This window comes from Dendrobates tinctorius, unplaced genomic scaffold (assembly GCF_039654945.1).
Source record: "Dendrobates tinctorius isolate UK_male_01 unplaced genomic scaffold, ASM3965494v1 ptg000011l, whole genome shotgun sequence".
Taxonomy (NCBI): Eukaryota; Metazoa; Chordata; class Amphibia; order Anura; family Dendrobatidae; genus Dendrobates; species Dendrobates tinctorius.
The window spans coordinates 101,897,501-101,919,642 of record NW_027361679.1 but is presented as its reverse complement, the minus strand read 5'-3'; the positions used below and the strand labels follow the sequence as shown (position 1 = coordinate 101,919,642).

Sequence of the window (22,142 nt, the reverse complement as noted above, 5' to 3'; positions counted from 1 at the left end):
TGTGCCGGCTGAGGACCCACTCGCCCTGATAAAGTTTGGCGGCTGAGGTAGTCTGCTCGAGAATTGTCCACTCCTCTTATGTGGAATGCAGATAAGGTATGAAGATGCACTTCGGCCATCTCTAAGATTTTTTCCGCGATAGACAATGGTCCTGATCGCGTGCCTGCTTGCTGGTTTATATATGCCACTGCGGTGGTATTGTCTGATTGGATCCTCACATGGGTTCCTCTTAGCTGCGGGAGAAATTCAGATGGCGTAATAAATTGCTGTTCCTTTATATTGGAGGAGCTTTGTGCTTCATGCTCCAACCACTGGCCCTGCACCTTCTCCTCCTCTAGATGGGCCCCCCACCCTGAGGGGCTAGCGTCCGTGGTAACTATCCTAGAGGGAGTAACCCACCACTGAACTCCCTTTGATAAATTGCTAAAGGTCTAACCACCAAACTAGGGAGTTAATTACTTCGGGCGATAGGGACATTCTCCCTTCCAACCGTCCTCCCAGTATCTCCTGCAAAATAGCCCACTGCAATTTTCTGGAGTGGAATTGGGCCCATTGCACTGCCGGAATGCATGATATTAGGGACCCTAACAACGACATACCCTGTCTTAATGATATTGTGGGTTTCTCAGTAATTCTCCGTATCTTACTAACTATGGCCTGCGCCTTAGTGTCTGGTAAAAAGCATTTCTAACTTACGGAGGCTACTTGTGGAGGCCCAGGAACGTCTGAGAGGTTACCGGTTGCAGCCTGAACTTTTCCCAGATGATCAGCCAGCCTAGTGTCTGTAGGGATGAGACAATATCAACTATTCTTTTTCACATTGGGAGACAGTTTCCTACTATGAGCAGGTCGTCCAAGTAAGGAAACACTAGGGTGTCATTCAGCCTCATATGACATCACCTCCAACATCAATTTGGTAAACACTCGAGGAGCCATAGATAGTCCGAACGGCATCGCCGTAAACTGGAAATGTTGAATTCGACCTCTGAACACGACTGCTACTCGCAGGAACTTCTGGTGCCCTTGGTGTATGGGGAGATGGCAATAGGCATCTTTTAGGTCCAAGACTGCCATATAGCACCTGGGAAACAAAGTTTTATTGCTGAACGTATTGACTCCATTTTAAACGGCCTCAGCCTCAAGAATGTATTAAGCTTTTTCAAATTAATTATTGTCCTAACGGAACCATCTGGCTTAGGGATTAAAAACAGGGGAGAACAGAAGCCCATTCCTCTTTCGTCCTCTGGGACGTCTATCAGAACACGCTTGGTTAACAGCACTGTAATCTCCATCTCCAATGCTTCCTGCTGTGTTTGGGACTTCATGGAAGTCAATAGGAAGGAGTTCGGTGGGTGCCGAACAAATTCTAGTTCTAGGCCTGATGAAACTATCTTAATGGCCCAGGGGTTGGATGTAATTTTTTTCCATTGGCAGCTGAATTTCAGCAGCCTGCCACCTACCGGTGAGCCGGTGCTATTGAAATCTGTCCCCTGGTCTGAAGGGACGTTTCCCAAATAGGTTGCACCTCTGTTTGGGTTCCTTACTGCCCCAGCGGTCCTGAGGTTTGAAATCCTTCTTTTTCCCCAAACGGAGGTTTCCTGAAGGCTCTCCTGTTGAAGGGAATATATGGGTTAGGGAAACCTTTCTTCCTCTCACCCACCTTGGTTAGGATCTCGTCCAGCTCTGTGCCAAATAGGTACTTACCCTGGCAGGGTATAGCGCAAAGTTTAGTCTTTGTTGGTGTATCTCCTCTCCATCCTTTTAACCATAAGGCCCGCAGGCCTGAATTGGTTAGCCCTGCTGCTCTAGCAGATAATCGGAGAGAGTCAGCTGAGGAGTCGGACAGGAAGGCCGCTGCCCCTTTAATCAGGGGAATAGAGGAAAGGAACTTATCTCTAGATGCTCCGCTTTTAATCTTTCCTTCTAGGTCATCCAACCATATCAACATCGACCTTGCTGTGCATGTGGCTGCTATTGCTGGCTTAAAAGCTGCCATGCACGCCTCCCAAGACCGTTTAAGGAAGGTATCTGTCTTACGATCCAAAGAATCAGCTAGCGTCCCTGAATCTTCCACCGGCAGGAAAGATCTGCGAGAAGTGGAGGCCACTGCCGCGTCTACTTTGGGGGCTCTCGACCAAGACATCAACTCCTAGTCATCAAATGGATATTTACGTTTCGACGTTAAGGGGAGGAAGGTTCTCTGACCCCGCTTCTCCCACTCCCTCCTCACCAGCTCCTTTATAGCTGGAAACTGGGAAGGCCCGGATCTTTTTCCGGGAAATGCCCGCGAATATCATCTCTTGGGGAGTTTTGGGGTCCTTAGTTTCAGGAAGCCCCATGGTATTTCGGACGGACTTCACCAAGTTATTAATACTGTCCGTTGGGAAACATGCTTGTTCCTCCTCCTCTGAGGACAAATATTCCTGGGATCTATCAGAGTCTAGCTCCCCAGTCTCTGACGGCGATCCAGACGCCAGTGAGGCCATGTAGGTTTCCTGTTCCTAGGGGCGGATCCCCTCTCTCAGTGGGTGCTGTCGTGGCGAAGAGGAAAAAAAAAACAAAAAAAAAAAAACAAAAAACCCACAACTGATGAAAATGGCCTGGACAGAAATGATGGTACCCTCAACTCTATTTTGTTGCACAACCGTTTGAGGCAAACACTGCAAACAAAGATTTCTCCAACTATCAGGCTGTGCCCACGTTGCATTTTTTTTTTTTTTTTTTTTTTTTTTTTTAAAGCGTTTCCGCCGGATCAGACGCTGCAGAAGCGCTTAAAAGAAGCTTCCCATTAACTTGCATGCATTTTTGGCTCTTGGTGCCAATGCATGCGTTTTTAAACGCTTAGAAAACGCATAGTGGCTAAAAACGCAGCATGCTCATTTTCCGCATAGCTACGCTTTTTTAGCCATTTCCAATGTTCCCAGAAACCGTGCGGAAAAAAAACGCATCAAAAAATAAAATAAAACGCGCAGTTTCTGGGAAGGAGTCCGGTTTTCTAAGCGTTTAAAAACGCCAACGTGGGCACATGGCCTAAATGAGACTTCTGCACCTGTCCACAGGTATCCTGGCCCACTACTCCTCATGAGCAAACTTATCCAGGTGTCTCCGGTGTCAAAGTTGCTTTCTCCAGACTACGTTTCATCTCCTCCCACAGATGTTCAATAGCATTTAGATCAAAGCTTACAGAAGGACACTTTAGAATACTCCAGTGCTTTGCTCTAAGCCATTCTTAGAAGGTTTTTATCTCTGTTTTGGGTCAGTACTAGTGATGAACGAGTATACTCGTTGGGGTCCTCCGAGTACTTTGGCGTGCTAGGAGATTTAGTTTGTCGACGCAGCCGCATGATTTGTGGCTGCTGGACAAGCTGAATACATGTGCAGAATGCCTGTTTGTTAGGGAGTTCCCACATGTATTCAGTCTGTCTAGCAGCTGCAAATCAAGCAGCTGAAGCGACGAAAACTAAAGCTCCGAGCATGCCAAAATATTCGGAGGACACCCGAGCATGCTCGGGGACACCCGAGCATGCTCGGGAAAACCCGAGCAACGAGTATACTCGCTCATCACTTAGTCAGTATCCTTTTGGAGGACCCATGACCTGGAACTCAGAACAAGTTTTCTGACATTGGCAGCAAAATTTGAACAAGATTTGAACAAGAATACCTTAATAGTCTTGAGATTTCATTGTAAACCCGCACAGATTCAAGACACTCTGCACAAAATGCAGCAACGCATCCCCAAAACAGAACCGAGCCTCCTCCATGTGTCACAATAGGTAACCACGTTCTTTTCTTTGTATGCTTCATTTTTGACCATAGAATCGATAGTGTAACTTGCCCAGAAGCTCCAATTTGGTTTCATTTGTCCAAAGGACATTCTCTCAATCTTTGTGGCTTGCCAATATTCATTTGATCAAATTCCAGTCTCGCTTTTATGTGATTTGCTTTCAGCAGTGGTTTCCTCCTCAGTCATCTTACTTGGGAGTTCACCTCTAATCTCTTTGGAAGTTGCTTTGGACTCGTTGGCTACTGTTTGTTATCAACAGTCTACAATTTGCCATCAATTTTTCTTTGTGGCCACATCCAGGGAGGTTTTCTGAATATTTGCAATTGTATTTAACAAAAACATTAAGCTGTTTAAAGATGGTCTTTTAGCCTTTACCTTTCTAACCTCTTGCGACAACCCTTTCCTTGGCTTTCTTTCATCCATGTTCAATGTGGTATACACCAGGATAATGAACAGCACAGTGACTACTTTGTAAATAGGTAGACTAACTTAGTACAAGTTTGTAGACACCTGTGATGCCAATTGCAGGACACACCTTCGTTTAACATGTCTCTAAAGTCAAATTATTTTCAATCTTTTTAGGGGTACCATCATTTTTGTCCATGCAATTTTCATTACATTAGTTTCTTTTTTTGCTGAACCATAATCAAACAATGTCAATTTCATTAGCTGATATTCAGTAAATTTAAAATTACTTTTGTCAGCTTCGATTTATTTCAGTGACCATTTTAGGTTTTTATTATTTTAACAGACGGTACTAACAATTTTGTCCATGTGTGTTTTAACTTAAAAACATGAAAATAACCATTTAAAATTTAAAACAAAAAAAAAAAAAAAAGTTAGATTCTGTCACAGGGAAACCAGGCTCATAATACAATTAACAAAGTTCTGCCAGGAACGCATACCATTAAGAAAAAAAAATAAAAGATAGAAGAACTTACTTTCACAGCATACTCCCTATTAGTGACTACATTAATGCAGCTTTGGACCTTGGCATGTGATCCTTCACCAAGCACCTCATCCTGAAGCTGATACATGTCTATAAAGATAAATTCAAAGGAATCAATACCTGTAGACAATTAACATTTTTTGGACCATAAGACGCACCCCAAATTTTCAGGGGGAAAATAGGAACAAAAATTTAATGCATCAAATGGGGGGGGGGATTGCCTTACAGTGTGAACTCAACTTACTGGAAGTGTGGGGGAGGGGTTTGCCGAAACAGCGGTGGTGGAGCTGGGCCACAGGTGGTGTTCGGAGGGGCGAAGCTGCGAGTCCCATCCCAGGCTGGTAGGAGACATTTTGTGAAAGCCCAAAGCACCCTGCACTTCTTCCATGGGTTCAATGTGGTGGATTCCGGGAAAATGGTCACTGGAGGATGCACATGTGCAGATTTTGATCTCGGGAGACAAGATCTCAATCAGCGCATGCACTGCCTCCGGCAGCCATTTTCCCCAAAGTCCACCGCATTGAAAGTGTGTGTGTGTGTGTGTGTGTGTGTGTGTGTGTGTGTGTGTGTGTGTGTGTGTGTGTGTGTGTGTGTGTGTGTGTGTGTGTGTGTCTCAGGTCAGGGCTTTCAGAAAATGTCGGAGGAGCCCCCGCACCGCCGAACACCTTCTCTTTCTAGCCTGGGACTCACACCATCGCCCTGCAGCATTGCACCTCCGACCACCACTAGGGGCCCTCAAAATCACCTGACTCCTGCCAGCAGCATCCTCACTGTAAGTTACATTTGGACAATAAGATGCATCCCCATTTCCCCCTCAAATTTGGGGGAAAAAAGGGTGTCAGTCCAAACAAAAAAACAGTAACTTTTTTTAAAAGTAAAAACACACATATGAATAGCACAAGGCTTACATCCAGGCTCATAAGATTCTATGAACTTTTCGTCCATTAAAAATTCAAAAGTGAATCTGTAAAAACATTAACACCCTCCTCCACTCCCCCCCCACTGAAAAGAATTATATAATTAAGCCAGTCAATCCAGTTATGATCCAAAAGTATTGCTTCAACAGGGAGAAATTGCATTTTGAAGGGTCTGGGAAATGACCTTGATCATGATAATGAACTTCTATCTTCTTATCAGGCTGTATTCCCCATCTAGCAGCACCCTTCCCTAAAGGCCCCGTCACACACAGCGATCTAGCAAGCGAGATTGCGGATTTTGAGACGCCACAGCGATCTCGCCAGCGAGATCACTGTGTGGCGGGGATCAGCAACCAGCCCCCCTGCCTGGTATCGCTGATCGTGCTCGATCGTCCTGGGCCATTTTTTGATCGCTGGTCTCCCGCTGACCAGCGCACATCGCTGCGTTTGGCAGCGAGAGACCAGCGATCAGCGACGCTGGTTTCCAACGTAAACATCGGGTAACTAAGCCGCGTGGCTCTTGGATACCTGCTGTTTACCCTAGATACCAGTGCACGCTGGTTTCCAATGTAAACAGCGGGTATCCAAGAGCCGCACGGCTCTTAGTTACCCGATGTTTACATTGGAAACCAGTGCGCACGCTGGTTTCTAGGGTAAACAGCGGGTATTCAAGAGCCGCGCGGCTTAGATACCCGCTGTTTACATGGGAAACCAGCTTGCTCGCTGGTCCTGATAGCTGGAGGGGCTGTCTATGTGACAGCGCACCAGCGATCAGCCTAACTATGTCCCAGCGATCCCATCCATGTCGGATCGTTGGTGCGATCGCTGGGACATCGTTGTGTAACGGGGCCTTAACTGATCCGTCACCGGCCTAGGTAAGGTGCTGCAAGGTAGGAAATCCAGCGTGAGGATGAGAAGCTACAAGTGCATCATCACATCCCAATGTATTTTCAGATACAGATTTAAATGGGATTTCATGCTACAGGAACAGTGCTTTTGGGGCTCTTTAACCCCTTTCTGCCATGTGACATACTATCCCGTCCATGTGCCCTGGGACTTAATTCCCAGGGACGGGATAGTATGTCACAGTGATCAGCGGCGCCCACGTGGTGAGCGCCGCTAATCGCGGCCAGGTGTCAGCTGATTATCACAGCTGACACCCGGCACAATGTGTCAGGGGCGGTCACGGACCGACCTCGACACGTTAACCCCTTGCACTCCGCGATCAAACACGATCGCGGTGTAACGGGGGTTAAAGGGAAGCCTCGGCAGGGAGGGGGCTCCCTCCGAGCTTCCCGGAGCCCCCTGTTATGAATGGATCACCGAGGAGAAAAAAGCAAAACAAGCTAAATCACAGAAAACCAGAGAGGTTGGTAACTATGCAGATTGCAGATCCCTGATCCTAACCACACAGCTAGCAGCAGCCGTGGAGCGTACCTACGATGGTCCTAGACGCTTCGTCACAGCCGGAGGACTAAAAAAGCCTGAAGCAAGAAAAGGGGAAAACTAACTGCCCCAGAGCAGACCCCAAAGGAAAGACAGCCCCCACACATGTATTGACGGTGAAACAAGATGAAAGCACAAACACAGGAGGGAAAATAGGCTGAGCAAACGATGGGGCCCAAACTAAATAAAAAGGATAGGAAAGGAAAGACACTGTCTGCAATCTGCAAAAAACCCTACAAAAATAAAGTCCAGCACTTCTGATAGGAAAATTAACCCTGAAGTCCCTAGACTTCTCCCACTATATCAGCACTCTGAAATATTCTGAGACAGAGCAAAAAGAGGCCAATCTAATAAGGGACAAAAAGCAAATTGGCAAATACAGATAAATAAGAGTGGAAATTCAGCACAGCCCCAGCCGGGGCTGGCTGACCACACAAAAAACAGAATAGACCAACAAAATCAAGTGTGAACATTAGCAGAAAAAACTTAGCTTTAGATGGCTGGAACAGAGCTGAAAACCAAGACCTGACAAGCCAGAAGGAATCACCAGCACCAGACTAGGGCGTCGGCTGTCTTAAATCCAGTCTGAGATTCCTGAGGTCCAATCGTCATCCTTATTATCAGGTGGCAGATTTCTACTGATTAAATCAGCCTCACTACCTCCAGTTACCACCAGAGGGAGCCTGGAAGGCGAACTCAACTGGTGGACCGGAAAATGAACTCAACAGTACCTGCCCTTGAGGAGGGGGGTCACCGAACCCTCATCCACGCAACCAGGCCGACGAGGATGGGCCCGGTGAAAAGCACAAACCAATCTATTGGCATGAATATCAGAGGCAGAGACCCAAGAATTATCCTCCTGGCCATAACCCTTCCATTTGACCAAATACTGGAGTCTCAGTCTAACCAAACGAGAATCCAAAATTTTCTCTACCTCATATTCCATATTGCCTTCAACCAACACAGGGTCAGGAGGTGCTGCCATAGGAACCACTGGCTCAACAAACCTCTTCAACAGAGACTTGTGAAATATGTTATGGATCTTGAACGTAACTGGAAGAGCCAATCGAAAAGAAACAGTATTAAGAATCTCCAAAATCTTATAAGGTCCAATAAATCTTGGCTTAAATTTTGGAGATGCAACCTTCATAGGAATATTCTTAGATGACAATCAAACCATATCACCCACTTTAAACCGGGGACCAATGGTCCTATGCCGGTTGGAAAATCGCTGGGTCCTTTCCTGAGAGAGTGACAACTTATCCACCACTTGGTCCCATATCTGCTGCATTCTCTCACCTACAGTGTCCACACCTGGGCAAGACGAAGATTCCACTTGCCCTGAAGAGAATCGAGGATGAAACCCAAAATTACAGAAAAAGGGTGACATCAAAGTGGCAGAACTAGCTCTATTGTTCAGTGCGAATTCGGCCAAGGGCAAAAATGAGACCCAATCATCCTGATAAGCAGATCTAAAACATCTTAAATAAGACTCCAAGGTCTGGTTTGTTTTCTCAGTCTGTCCATTGGTCTGGGGATGAAACGCGGAGGAGAAGGATAACCGAATTACCAGATTGGAACAAAAGGCTTTCCAGAATCTGGAAACAAACTGGACTCCTCTGTCAGATACAATGTTCTCAGGAATCCCATGTAACCGAACCACCTGTTGTAAAAACAAGGGCACCAACTCAGCGGAAGATTGCAATTTTGGGAGTGGTACAAGATGGACCATCTTCGAAAATCTATCACAAATCACCCAGATAACAGTCATTCTCTGAGAGACAGGAAGATCAGAAATAAAATCCATTGAGATATGTCTCCACTCCTCAAATGCCCATTTCATGGTAAACAATTCCCGATTCCCCACGTCATAGATGAGTTCAGATGGGGAGAACTTTCGAGAAAAGAAGGCACAGGGATTCATCTTAGAAGTCACAGGGTCTTTTTGGGACAAAACCGCTCCTGCACCAATCTCAGAAGCATTTACCTCCACCTGAAATGGAAGTGAGACATCAGGTTGCCGTAAAACTGGAGCTGACGTAAATCTCCGCTTAAGCTCCTGAAATGCTAAGACAGCCTCAGGAGACCAATTCAGCACATCAGCGCCCTTCTTGGTCAGATCAGTCAGTGGTTTGACAATACCAGAAAAATTACCTATAAATTAGCAAAACCCAAAAACCTCTGGAGGGCCATCAAAGAAGTAGGCTGAACCCAATCATAAATGGCCTGTACCTTGGCTGGGTCCATTTCAATAGTCGATGGAGACAAGATAAATCCCAAAAATGAAATCCTCTGTACACCAAAGAGGCATTTCGATCCCTTAACAAACAGGGAATTCTCCCTCAAAATCCGGAACACAGTCCGGACGTGTTCCACATGAGAATCCCAATCACTAGAAAGGATCAAAATATCATCCAGATAGATGATCAAAAACTTATCCACAAAGTCAGGGAAAATATAATTCATAAAGGACTGGAACACAGAAGGGGCATTAGTGAGCCCAAAAGGCATCACCAGGTACTCAAAATGTCCCTCCGGAGTATTAAACGCCGTCTTCCATTCATCCCCGTGCTTGATGAGAATAAGATTATACGCCCCCCTGAGGTCAAGCTTAGTAAACCAGCAGGCACTCTTAACTCTGGAGAATAAATCAGACATCAGAGGTAACAGGTACTGATATTTAACCGTCATCTTGTTAAGGGAACGATAATCATTACACGGTCTTAATGAACCATCTTTCTCGGCCACAAAAAAACAAAAAAAAAAAACAAAAACAAAAAAAACAGCACCTAAAGGTGACGAGGATGGTCTAATATGACCCTTCTCCAACGACTCCTTAATATAGGACCGCATAGCATCATGCTCAGGTACTGATAAGTTGAAAAGCCGACCCTTGGGAAATTTACACCCAGGCATCAACTCAACTGCACAGTCATAACTCCTATGAGGAGGCAAAGATGCCGACTTACTCTCACTAAATACCGTATATACTCGAGTATAAGCCGATCCGAGTATAAGCCGACCCCCCTATTTTTGCCACAAAAAACTGGGAAAACTTATTGACTCGTGTATAAGCCGAGGGTGCACAGTGAGTGGCCCCAGCTTTGCTGCACAGTGAGTGGCCCCAGCTTTGCTGCACAGTGAGTGGCCCCAGCTTTGCTGCACAGTGAGTGGCCCCAGCTTTGCTGCACAGAGAGTGGCCCCAGCTTTCCTGCACAGAGAGTGGCCCCAGCTTTCCTGCACAGAGAGTGGCCCCAGCTTTCCTGCACAGTGAGTGGCCCCAGCTTTGCTGCACAGTGAGTGGCCCCATCATGTTGCTGCTGCCGCTGCCTCCCTTACAAAAAAAACAAAAAAAACAAAAACCTGTATACTCCCCTCAGTCGCTGCCCCCTGCTCATCAGCGTTGTGCTCTGCAGTGACTGTGCAGGCAGAGAGCGATAGCGCCCTCTGACCTGAATGTCACTGCAGAGGACGCAAGACAGCAGAGCGCAGGGACAGGTGAATATGCCTCCCCCCCGTTCATACTCACCGGGTCCTGGCGCTTGTCTCTGCAGCTCCCCTGCTTGTTGTTCCATGTTGTCGGCGCTGCTCTCTTCCTGGTTCAGCGGTCACGTGGTACCCGCTCATTAAATATGCGCATATTTAATGAGCGGGTACCATTTGACAGCTGAAGCAGGAAGAGAGCAGCGCCGACAACATAGAACAAGCAGGGGAGCTGCAGAGAAGGGTGAGTATGATCTGACACCCCCGCTCCCCCTCCCCCGCCGATCCCCCCCCCCCGGTATATGACTCGTGTATAAGCCGAGAGGGGGACTTTCAGCCCCAAAAAATGGGCTGAAAAGCTCGGCTTATACACGAGTATATACGGTACATCAGAAAAATCGGCTAGATAATCAGGAATATCATGAGACTGAGGAGAGGTGGAGAAAACAGGTTCGTCCCTTAGAACACACTGACAACCCCAACTCACCACAGACCCAGACTTCCAATCTAAAACTGGATTATGAGTTTGCAACCAGGGAAAACCCAGAACAATAGTATCATGCAAATTATGCAGCACCAAAAATTTACAATTTTCTTGGTGGTCTGGGGCAACTCACATCATCACCTGGGTCCAAAACTGAGGTTTATTCTCCGCCAAAGGAGTAGCATCAATACCCCTCAAAGGAATAGGCGTCTGCAAGGGCGTCATGGAAAAACCACAACGTTTATCAAAGTCCAAATCCATCAGATTCAACGCTGCTCCTGAATCCATGAAAGCCTTAGTAGAAAACGTGGATAAGGAGCAGATCAGAGTAATTGCCAAAAGGAACTTAGGTTGTACACTGCCCACAGCAAGTGTGTGCAAAACGTTTCTCTCATTTAGGGCAGACAGAAATAGTATGAGACGTCTCCACAGAAAAAAAACAGCTTATTACGCCTTCAAAACTCCTGACGTTGCGCCCTAGACAAAACCCCATCACATTGCATAGGTTCAGGAGTTTGTTCAAAAGGTGGCAGCGCCTCCCGTGTAGTTTTACGTTCACGTAAACGCCGATCAACTTGAATGGCTAATGACATAGAATCATCCAGACCAGAGGAAACAGGAAATCCCACCATAACATCTTTTACGGTCTCTGATAAACCCTTCCGAAAGAGCTGCCAATGCACCATCATTCCATGTAGTAAGGACCGCCCACTTTCAGAATTTGACAGTATATCTCTGCAGAATCCTGACCCTGGTTTAATGCCAACAGGGTTCTCTCAGCTTGATCAACGGCATTAGGTTCATCATACAACAACCCCAAGGCCTGAAAAAATGCATCCACATTAGTCAGAACAGGATTTTCAGGTGTCAGAGAAAAAGCCCAATCCTGGGGATCGCCGCGCAGCAAGGAGATGAGAATTTTAACCTGCTGCACAGAGCTCGCCGATGAGTTAGGCTTCAAGGCCAGAAATAATTTACAAGTATTCCTTAAATTCAGACCGATCCCCAGAAAACACATCAGGATTAGGGATCTTAGGTTCAGCAACATGTGACTGAATGAGGTAGGTGGAAATTCCCTGCACTTCAGCTGCGAGCTGCTCCACACAATCAGACAATTGCTTAATCTCCATTAGGAAGAAAAAAAAAAAATCCTCTTACGGCCCCAGAAAAAAAAAAAAAAAAAAAAAAAAAAAGGGAGAAATAAAAAATTCTGGCACTTTTTTTTTTTTTTTTTAACAACTATTTCCTGCTTTTGAGTACCCTAGAATCTGCGGTATGGCTGGTTATTCTGTTATGAATAGGTGTCACGCGGGGCTTAGGACAACTAAGGCAGAAATACCTGAGGCCCCTTTGGTGTCCCTTTCACTAGGGGAAACCCTGTCTGACCCTCAACCCAGGGTTTTTGCTGAAGGTGCAAATGCCTGAGCCTCCACCCTTTCCTTATCTCCTGCTCAGCCCTGCACTTAACCCTCCACCCTCCACCCAGTGAGGAGACACACCACCAAAGCTCCCACACAACAAATAAGACAGACAGGGAGAACTTAAACTGCACTGCGCCGCACACACACAGGAATATACAGTAATGTGAACCGGGCACAACTAAACACAAATATGGGAAGGAGAAAGGATAACGACGGATCATACGACACCAGATACAAATCTCTCTCTCTGCAACACCTCCACTCCAGACCGGAACCACTTGGTATGAAAACACAAGCTATAATCGGCGACGCCCATATGTCAGTATGTCTATTTAAAGACCATGGGCGTGACTAACCTTCCAACCTGGTCTCCTGCAGGATTAACTCCCGAGAGCCTGAAGATCAAGCCGGGGCCACTGAGGCTATAGTGGCTGGAGGTGGAACTACCTCTGCCAGCCGGACGCTGTGGTGTGAACAGCGTCCGACATGACAGTACCCAGTCTTCTACGAGGGACCCCAGGGCCCTCAAGACTCATAGGACCCGGCTTGTCCGGATGACGACGGTGAAAAGAACTGACCAGCCGATCCGCATGTATGTCTGAGGCTGGAACCCAAGACCTCTCCTCCGGACCATACCCCCGCCAGTGCACCAAATACTGAAGAGTACGGCGTACTACTCGAGAGTCCACTACCTTGGCGACCTCAAACTCTAAATCGCCATCCACCATGACTGGAGGTGGCATCGGCGTCGTGTCCACCAAGCCTACCACCTTTTTCAATAAAGCCCTGTGAAAAACGTTATGTATTTTGTACACAGCAGGAAGTTCCAACCGATAAGCCACTGGGTTAATGATGGCAGAAATCCTAAAAGGTCCAATAAACCTTGGACCCAGTTTTAAAGATGGAATTTTGAGTTTTATGTTCTTCGTAGCTAACCACACCCATTCACCCACACACAGGTCCGGACCTGGCACGCGTCTACTGTCAGCCACCAGTTTGTACCTGGCACTCATGCTCAACAAACGCTGTTTCACCCGCCTCCAGACTGATGACAATTGGGCTCCTAGCTGATCCTCCTCCGGGACACCTCCGGAGTCACCCTGACGTAAGGTACAAAACTGAGGATGTTGACCGTACACACAAAAGAATGGAGACTCTCCTGATGACTCTTGGCGGTGATTATTTAACGCGAATTCGGCCAGAGGAAGGAAAGTAGACCACTCCTCCTGGTTGTCGGACACAAAACATCGTAAATACTGTTCTAGATTTTGGTTCATGCGCTCAGTTTGTCCATTAGACTGTGGATGAAACGCCGATGAATGTGACAACTTGATCCCCAACCTTGAGCAAAAAGCTTTCCAAAACCTCGCCACAAATTGCGTACCCCTATCAGATACTATGTCAGATGGTACTCCGTGGAGTCTGACCACCTCCTTCACAAATACCTGAGCCAACGTCTTAGCATTGGGCAAAGAAGACAACGCCACAAAATGCGCCATCTTTGAAAAACGGTCAACCACCACCAGGATGACAGTGTTCCCTGCCGAGGCTGGCAAGTCAGTGATAAAATCCATGGAGATTTCTGTCCATGGCCTATTGGGTACCCCCAGAGGCTGTAGCGTGCCAGCAGGACGGGTTCGGGGTGACTTAGCCCTAGCGCACGTGATGCAAGCTGCCACGTACGAGACCACGTCCTGCCGGATTTTGGGCCACCAGTAACGACGCGATACCAGCTCTAAGGTGCCCTTCACCCCTGGATGACCAGCCAGTACCGAATCGTGGTGTTCCTTCAACACCTCAAGCCGAAGATGCAGGGGTACAAATGATTTGTTGGCTGGAAGTCCTGGTGGTACCTCCTCTTGGGCCTCGGCAATCTCCTCCTCTACCTCCGTAGTGAGAGCCGAGACCACTACCCCTTTCTGGAGGATGGGTACCTGCTCTTCCCGAGGTTCTCCCCCCGGAAAACACCTAGACAAAGCATCCGCCTTGGTGTTTTTAGCCCCGGGACGGTACGTCACAAGAAAATTGAAACGAGTAAAAAACAATGCCCAGCGAGCCTGCCTAGGAGAGAGACGCTTGGCCGACTCCAGATAGAGCAGATTCTTATGGTCGGTGATAACTGTGACAAGGTGAGCCGCCCCCTCCAAGAAGTGTCGCCATTCCTCAAAAGCCAGTTTGATGGCCAACAACTCCCTGTTGCCGATATCATAATTCCGTTCGGCCGGCGACAGCTTCTTGGAGAAGTAGGCGCATGGATGCATCTCGCTCAAGGACGAGCCTTGAGACAGTACTGCCCCCACTCCCACCTCCGACGCATCAACCTCTACCACAAAAGGTTTAGACATGTCTGGTTGCACCAGAATGGGGGCTGAAGCAAAACTATTCTTCAGACGCTCAAATGCACGTATAGCCACCTCAGGCCAGTTCGCCAGATCGGCACCCTTTTTTGTCATGTCCGTGAGCGGTTTGGCGACAGTCGAAAAGTGTTTTATAAATTTCCTATAATAATTCGCAAACCCAAGGAACCGCTGGAGTGCTTTCAGACTCTCCGGCCTCTCCCATTGCAGCACCGCTTGCACCTTAGCGGTGTCCATTTTAAAACCGGCTGCGGACACAATATATCCCAAAAAGGGCAACTCCTGGACAAAAAATAAACATTTTTCCAGCTTAGCATAGAGCTGGTTCTCCCGGAGCAACTGTAACACCTGCCTAACATGCTCCAAATGAGTGTCCCGATCGCTAGAATAAGTGAGGATATCATCCAGGTATACAATCACAAATCTCCCCAGGACATGAGCAAATACATCATTAATAAAATGTTGGAAAACGGCAGGCGCGGTGGTCAACCCAAACGGCATAACCAGACTCTCAAAATGACCCTCAGGAGTGTTAAACGCCGTCTTCCACTCATCCCCCTGACGGACCCTTATGAGGTTATACGCCCCCCTGAGGTCCAGCTTGGAAAACCATTTCGCCCCCGCTACCTGGTTGAACAAATCCGGGATCAACGGCATTGGGTAGGGATCACGGATAGTAATCTGGTTTAACTCTCGGAAATCCAGACACGGCCGTAACCCCCCATCTTTCTTCTTAATGAAGAAAAACCCCGCGGCTACAGGCGAGGACGAAGGCCGGATGTGTCCTTTGCTCAGACTCTCCACGATGTAGTCTTTCAGAGCTTGCCTCTCAGGACCAGAAATATTAAACATCCTGGCCTTAGGTAATTTGGCCCCGGGTTTTAACCTAATCGCACAGTCATAGGCTCTATGTGGAGGCAGTTCTGAGCAACCCTTCTCAGAGAAAACATCCGCGAAATCCTGCAAAGCCTCCGGCAGGCTGGGCGTCACGGCGGACACACATGTGGCCAAGCAATTGTCTTGGCAGAAACCACTCCATTGCACTATGTCCTGAGTTTTCCAATCAATTACCGGGTTGTGCCTGGACAGCCATGGAAAACCCAGGACCATTTGAGCTGGGAGATTACGGAGGACCCTACATGTAACCGACTCAGAATGTAGGACCCCAATGTGGAGTTTCACCTCTGCCACAAACTCAGTAATCTCCCCTTGAGGGAGGGGAACAGCATTAATGGTCACCACCTGTATGGGGTGAGGAAGTTTTTCGATCTTAAACCCAGCGGTGTGTGCAAACTCCTCATCTATGAGATTGGTAGCGGAACCGCTATCCACAAACACTGATATACAGTGGGGAAAAAAAGTATTTAGTCAGTCAGCAATAGTGCAAGTTCCACCACTTAAAAAGATGAGAGGCGTCTGTAATTTACATCATAGGTAGACCTCAACTATGGGAGACAAACTGAGAAAAAAAAAATCCAGAAAATCAGATTGTCTGTTTTTGTTTCATTTTATTTGCATATTATGGTGGAAAATAAGTATTTGGTCAGAAACAAGCAATCAAGATTTCTGGCTCTCACAGACCTGTAACTTCTTCTTTAAAAGTCTCCTCTTTCCTCCACTCATTACCTGTAGTAATGGCACCTGTTTAAACTTGTTATCAGTATAAAAAGACACCTGTGCACACCCTCAAACAGTCTGACTCCAAACTCCACTATGGTGAAGACCAAAGAGCTGTCAAAGGACACCAGAAACAAAATTGTAGCCCTGCACCAGGCTGGGAAGACTGAATCTGGAATAGCCAACCAGCTTGGAGTGAAGAAATCAACTGTGGGAGCAATAATTAGAAAATGGAAGACATACAAGACCACTGATAATCTCCCTCGATCTGGTGCTCCACGCAAAATCCCACCCCGTGGGGTCAGAATGATCACAAGAACGGTGAGCAAAAATCCCAGAACCACGCGGGGGGACCTAGTGAATGAACTGCAGAGAGCTGGGACCAATGTAACAAGGCCTACCATAAGTAACACACTACGCCACCATGGACTCAGATCCTGCAGTGCCAGACGTGTCCCACTGCTTAAGCCTGTACATGTCCGGGCCCGTCTGAAGTTTGCTAGAGAGCATTTGGATGATCCAGAGGAATTTTGGGAGAATGTCCTATGGTCTGATGAAACCAAACTGGAACTGTTTGGTAGAAACACAACTTGTCGTGTTTGGAGGAAAAAGAATACTGAGTTGCATCCATCAAACACCATACCTACTGTAAAGCATGGTGGTGGAAACATCATGCTTTGGGGCTGTTTCTCTGCAAAGGGGCCAGGACGACTGATCCGGATACATGAAAGAATGAATGGGGCCATGTATCGTGAGATTTTGAGTGCAAACCTCCTTCCATCAGCAAGGGCATTGAAGATGAAACGTGGCTGGGTCTTTCAACATGACAATGATCCAAAGCACACCGCCAGGGCAACGAAGGAGTGGCTTCGTAAGAAGCATTTCAAGGTCCTGGAGTGGCCTAGCCAGTCTCCAGATCTCAACCCTATAGAAAACCTTTGGAGGGAGTTGAAAGTCCGTGTTGCCAAGCGAAAAGCCAAAAACATCACTGCTCTAGAGGAGATCTGCATGGAGGAATGGGCCAACATACCAACAACAGTGTGTGGCAACCTTGTGAAGACTTACAGAAAACGTTTGACCTCTGTCATTGCCAACAAAGGATATATCACAAAGTATTGAGATGAAATTTTGTTTCTGACCAAATACTTATTTTCCACCATAATATGCAAATAAAATGAAAAAAAAACAGACAATCTGATTTTCTGGATTTTTTTTTCTCAGTTTGTCTCCCATAGTTGAGGTCTACCTATGATGTAAATTACAGACGCCTCTCATCTTTTTAAGTGGTGGAACTTGCACTATTGCTGACTGACTAAATACTTTTTTCCCCACTGTAGGTAGCTCTCTGCCGGCGATAATAACCTTGGCAGGGAGCATACATTGAGATACCATCATGGAGGATATGCATACGCTCAGTTGGGTCTCCTCCATACCCTCTGAGCTTAACAGTTTTCCGCCGATGTGACCCTCTTAGGTAGTACCGGGCAAACGTTAACATAATGACCTCTTTTACCACAGTAGAAACATGCTCTGGGCTTCCGGAATCCCGGAGCGCGAGGCTGAACCTGTGCCACGCCAGCAATCTGCATAGGTTCAGGGGACTCATCTACTTCAACCACACCTGCACCTCTGCTTTCCCCCAGAGGTAGCGTCTCCTGTGCCCCCTGGCGAAAACGGCGATCAATACGTATCACCAAACTCATGGCAGACTCCAATGATGCCGGAGTCTCATACATCAGGAGGGCTTGTTTCACCCTCCCTGATACCCCATGAATAAACTGGCTCCGCAGTGCTGGGTAATTCCACTGTGTGTCTACAGCCCAGCGGCGAAATTCCGAATAGTCCTCTGCCAAGCGCTCCCCCTGGCGGAGGGCGCGGATTTTAGATTCCGCTAGAGCCAGTCGGTCAGGGTCATCGTAAATGAGCCCGAGGGCAGAAAAAACATTATCGACCGAATGAAATGTAGCAGAGTCAGCTGGTAAGGAAAATGCCCATGCTTGGGGGTCACCACTCAGTAATGACAACACCAGCCCTACTTGCTGGGCCTCATTACCTGAGGAGATTGGCCGCATGCGGAAGTATAATTTGCAGGCCTCCCGAAATACGACAAATTTGCTGCGATCGCCTGAAAATCGTTCTGGCAGCGGAAATTTCGGCTCTGCACCGGTACCTGCAGATGCCGTTTGCACCTTTGCTACTACCAGGCCCTGCTGCTGAACTGCCCCTTTCAACTCGGAGACCTGTAAGGACAGCGCCGCCAACTGGCGGGTTATGGAATCCATGGGATCCATGGACTCCTGAAAAAATGTGGGCCGATTATAATGTCACGCGGGGCTTAGGACAACTAAGGCAGAAATACCTGGGGCCCCTGTGGTGTCCCTTTCACTAGGGGAAACCCTGTCTGACCCTCAACCCAGGGTTTTTGCTGAAGGTGCAAATGCCTGAGCCTCCACCCTTTCCCTATCTCCTGCTCAGCCCTGCACTTAACCCTCCACCCAGTGAGGAGACACACCACCAAAGCTCCCACACAAATAAGACAGACAGGGAGAACTTAAACTGCACTGCGCCGCACACACACAGGAATATACAGTAATGTGAACCGGGCACAACTAAACACAAATATGGGAAGGAGAAAGGATAACGACGGATCATACGACACCAGATACGAATCTCTCTCTCTCTGCAACACCTCCACTCCAGACCGGAACCACTTGGTATGAAAACACAAGCTATAATCGGCGACGCCCATATGCCAGTATGACTATTTAAAGACCGTGGGCGTGACTAACCTTCCAACCTGGTCTCCAGCAGGATTAACCCCCGAGAGCCTGAAGATCAAGCCGGCGCCACTGAGGCTATAGTGGCTGGAGGTGGAACTACCTCTGCCTGCCGGACGCTGTGGTGTGAACAGCGTCCGACATGACAATGGGTCACCGAGGAGAAAAAAACAAAACAAGCTAAATCACAGAAAACCAGAGAGGTTGGTAACAATGCAGATTGCAGATCCCTGATCCTAACCACACAACTAGCAGCAGTCGTGGAGTGTACCTACGATTGTCCTAGACGCTTCGTCACAGCTGGAGGACTAAATAAGCCTGAAGCAAGAAAAGGGGAAAACTAACTGCCCCAGAGCAGACCCCAAAGGAAAGACAGCCCCCACACATGTATTGACAGTGAAACAAGATGAAAGCACAAACACAGGAGGGAAAATAGGCTGAGCAAACAATGGGGCCAAAACTAAATAAAAAGGATAGGAAAGACACGGTCTGCAATCTGCAAAAAACCCTACAAAAATAAAGTCCAACACTTCTGATAGGAAAATTAACCCTGAAGTCACTAGACTTCTCCCACTATATCAGCACTCTGAAATATTCTGAGAGCAAAAAGAGGCCAATCTATTAAGGGACAAAAAGCAAATTGGCAAATACAGATAAATAAGAGTGGAAATTGAGCACAGCCCCAGCCGGGGCTGGCTGACCACACAAAAAACTGAATAGAACAACAAAATCAAGTGTGAACATTAGCAGAAAAACTTAGCTTGAGCTGACTGAAACAGAGCGGAGAACCAAGACCTGACAAGCAGAAGGAATCACCAGCACCAGAGTAGGGTGTCGGCTGTCTTAAATCCAATCAGATTCCAGAGGTCCAAGGAATCCACATTATCAGGTGGCAGATCTCTACTGATTAAATCAGCCTCACTACCTCCAGTTACCACCAGAGGGAGCCTGAAAGGCGAACTCAACTGGTGGACCGGAAAATGAACTCACAACAGCCCCCCACAGCAGCGCAATGTGCAGCTTTGCTGCGGGGGGCTCCATCCCTGCAGGTCCCCGAATCCAAGATGGCGACGGGGACCGCTGATCTGTCACAGTGATCTGTGATGTGACAGATCAGCGATCTGTCACATGACAGGTATGTCCCCCCTGGGACAATGTAATAAATTTATTTAAAAAAAAAAAAAAAGTAAAAATAAATTTTTTTAAAAAATTCCCCAATTCATTTTTGCAAATTAAAAAATTAATAGGAGTACACATTTAGTATCACCGCACCCGTAACGACCCGCCCAATAAAACGGTCCCATTAGTTAACCCCTTTAGCGAACCCCTTAAAAAATAAAAATAAACTAAGCAAAAAATGATGATTCATTATCATACCGCCGAACAAAAAGTGCAATAACGCGCGATCAAAAAGACGCATATAAATATCCATGGTACCGCTGAAAACGCCATCTTGTCCCGTAAAAAACGAGCCGCCTACAGCATCATCAGCAAAAAAATAAAAAAAAAATTATAGCTTGCAGAATAAAGCGATGCAAAAATAATTTTTTATATAAAATGGTTTTCATTGAATAAAAGCGCCAAAACATAAAAAACTGACCTAAATGAGGTATCGCTGTAACTGTACCGACCCGAAGAATAAAACCGTCTTATCAATTTCACCGCACGCGGAACGGTGTAAATGCACCCCCCAAAAAAAATTTATGAAACGCTGGTTTTTGTTCATTCTGCGCCCCGAAAATCGGAATAAAAAACGATCAAAAGATGTCACGTGCCTGAAAACGATTCCAATAAAACGTCAACTCGTCCCGCAAAAATTAAGACCTTACATGACTCGGTGGGTCAAAATATGGAAAAATTATAGCTCACAATATGTGGTGATGCAAAAACTATTTTTACAATAAAAAGCGTCTTTTAGCGTGCGACAGTTGCCAAAAATAAAAACCGCCATAAATAGTAAATCAAACCCCCCGTTATCACCCCCTTAGTTAGGGAAAAATAATAAAATTAAAAGAAAATGTATTTATTTCCATTTTCCCATTAGGGCGAGGGTTAGAGCTAGGGTTGGAGTTATAATTGGGGGGTTTCCACTGTTTGGGCACATCAGGTGCTCTCCAAATGCAATATGGCGTCTGATCTCAATTCCAGCCAATTCTGCATTGAAAAAGTCAAATGGTGCTCCTTCCCTTCCAAGCTCTGCCATGCGCCCAAACAGTGTTTTACCCCCACATATAGGGTATCAACCTACTCAGGACAAATTGGACAACAACTTTTGGGGTCCAATTTCTCCTGTTACCGTTGGGAAAATAAAAAAATGGGGACTAAAAGATCATGTTTGTTGAAAAAATACGATTTTTTTATTTTCACGCCCGGTCGTTATAAACTTCTGTGAAGCACTGGGGGGTTCAAAGTGCTCACCACACATCTAGATAAGTTCCTTAGGGGGTCTAGTTTCCAAAATGGGGTCACTTGTGGGGGTTTCCACTGTTTAGGTACATCAGGGGCTCTCCAAAAGCAACATGACACCCGCAGACCATTCCATCAAAGTCTACATTCCAAAACGTCACTACATCCCTTCCGAGCCCCGACGTGTGCCCATACAGTAGTTTTCGCCCACATATGCGGTATCAGCGTAATCAGGACAAATTGGACAACAACTTTTGGAGTCCAGTTTCTCTTGGACCCTTGAGAAAATAAAAAAAATTGGTTACTAAAAGATCATGTTTGTTGAAAAAACACGATTTTTTATTTTCACACCTGGGCGTTATAAACTTCTGTGAAGCACTGGGGGGTTCAAAGTGCTCACCACACATCTAGATAAGTTCCTTGAGGGGGTCTAGTTTCCAAAATGGTGTCATTTATGGGGGGTTTCCATTGTTTTGGTACATCAAGGGTTTTCCAATCGTG

The 22,142-nt window shown here is 46.7% G+C and overlaps 1 protein-coding gene across 3 annotated transcripts in view; it reads right to left on the bottom strand.

Annotated features, from left to right (window-relative positions):
• MKNK2 (MAPK interacting serine/threonine kinase 2) overlaps positions 1 to 22,142 on the bottom strand; it is a 91,838-nt gene that overhangs the window by 41,925 nt on the left and 27,771 nt on the right. For all 3 annotated transcript variants that reach the window (XM_073545553.1, XM_073545561.1, XM_073545569.1), the window contains exon 5: positions 4,726 to 4,823. In XM_073545553.1, the coding sequence (XP_073401654.1) occupies positions 4,726 to 4,823 (98 nt within the window). The remainder of the gene's footprint in view (positions 1 to 4,725; positions 4,824 to 22,142) is intronic.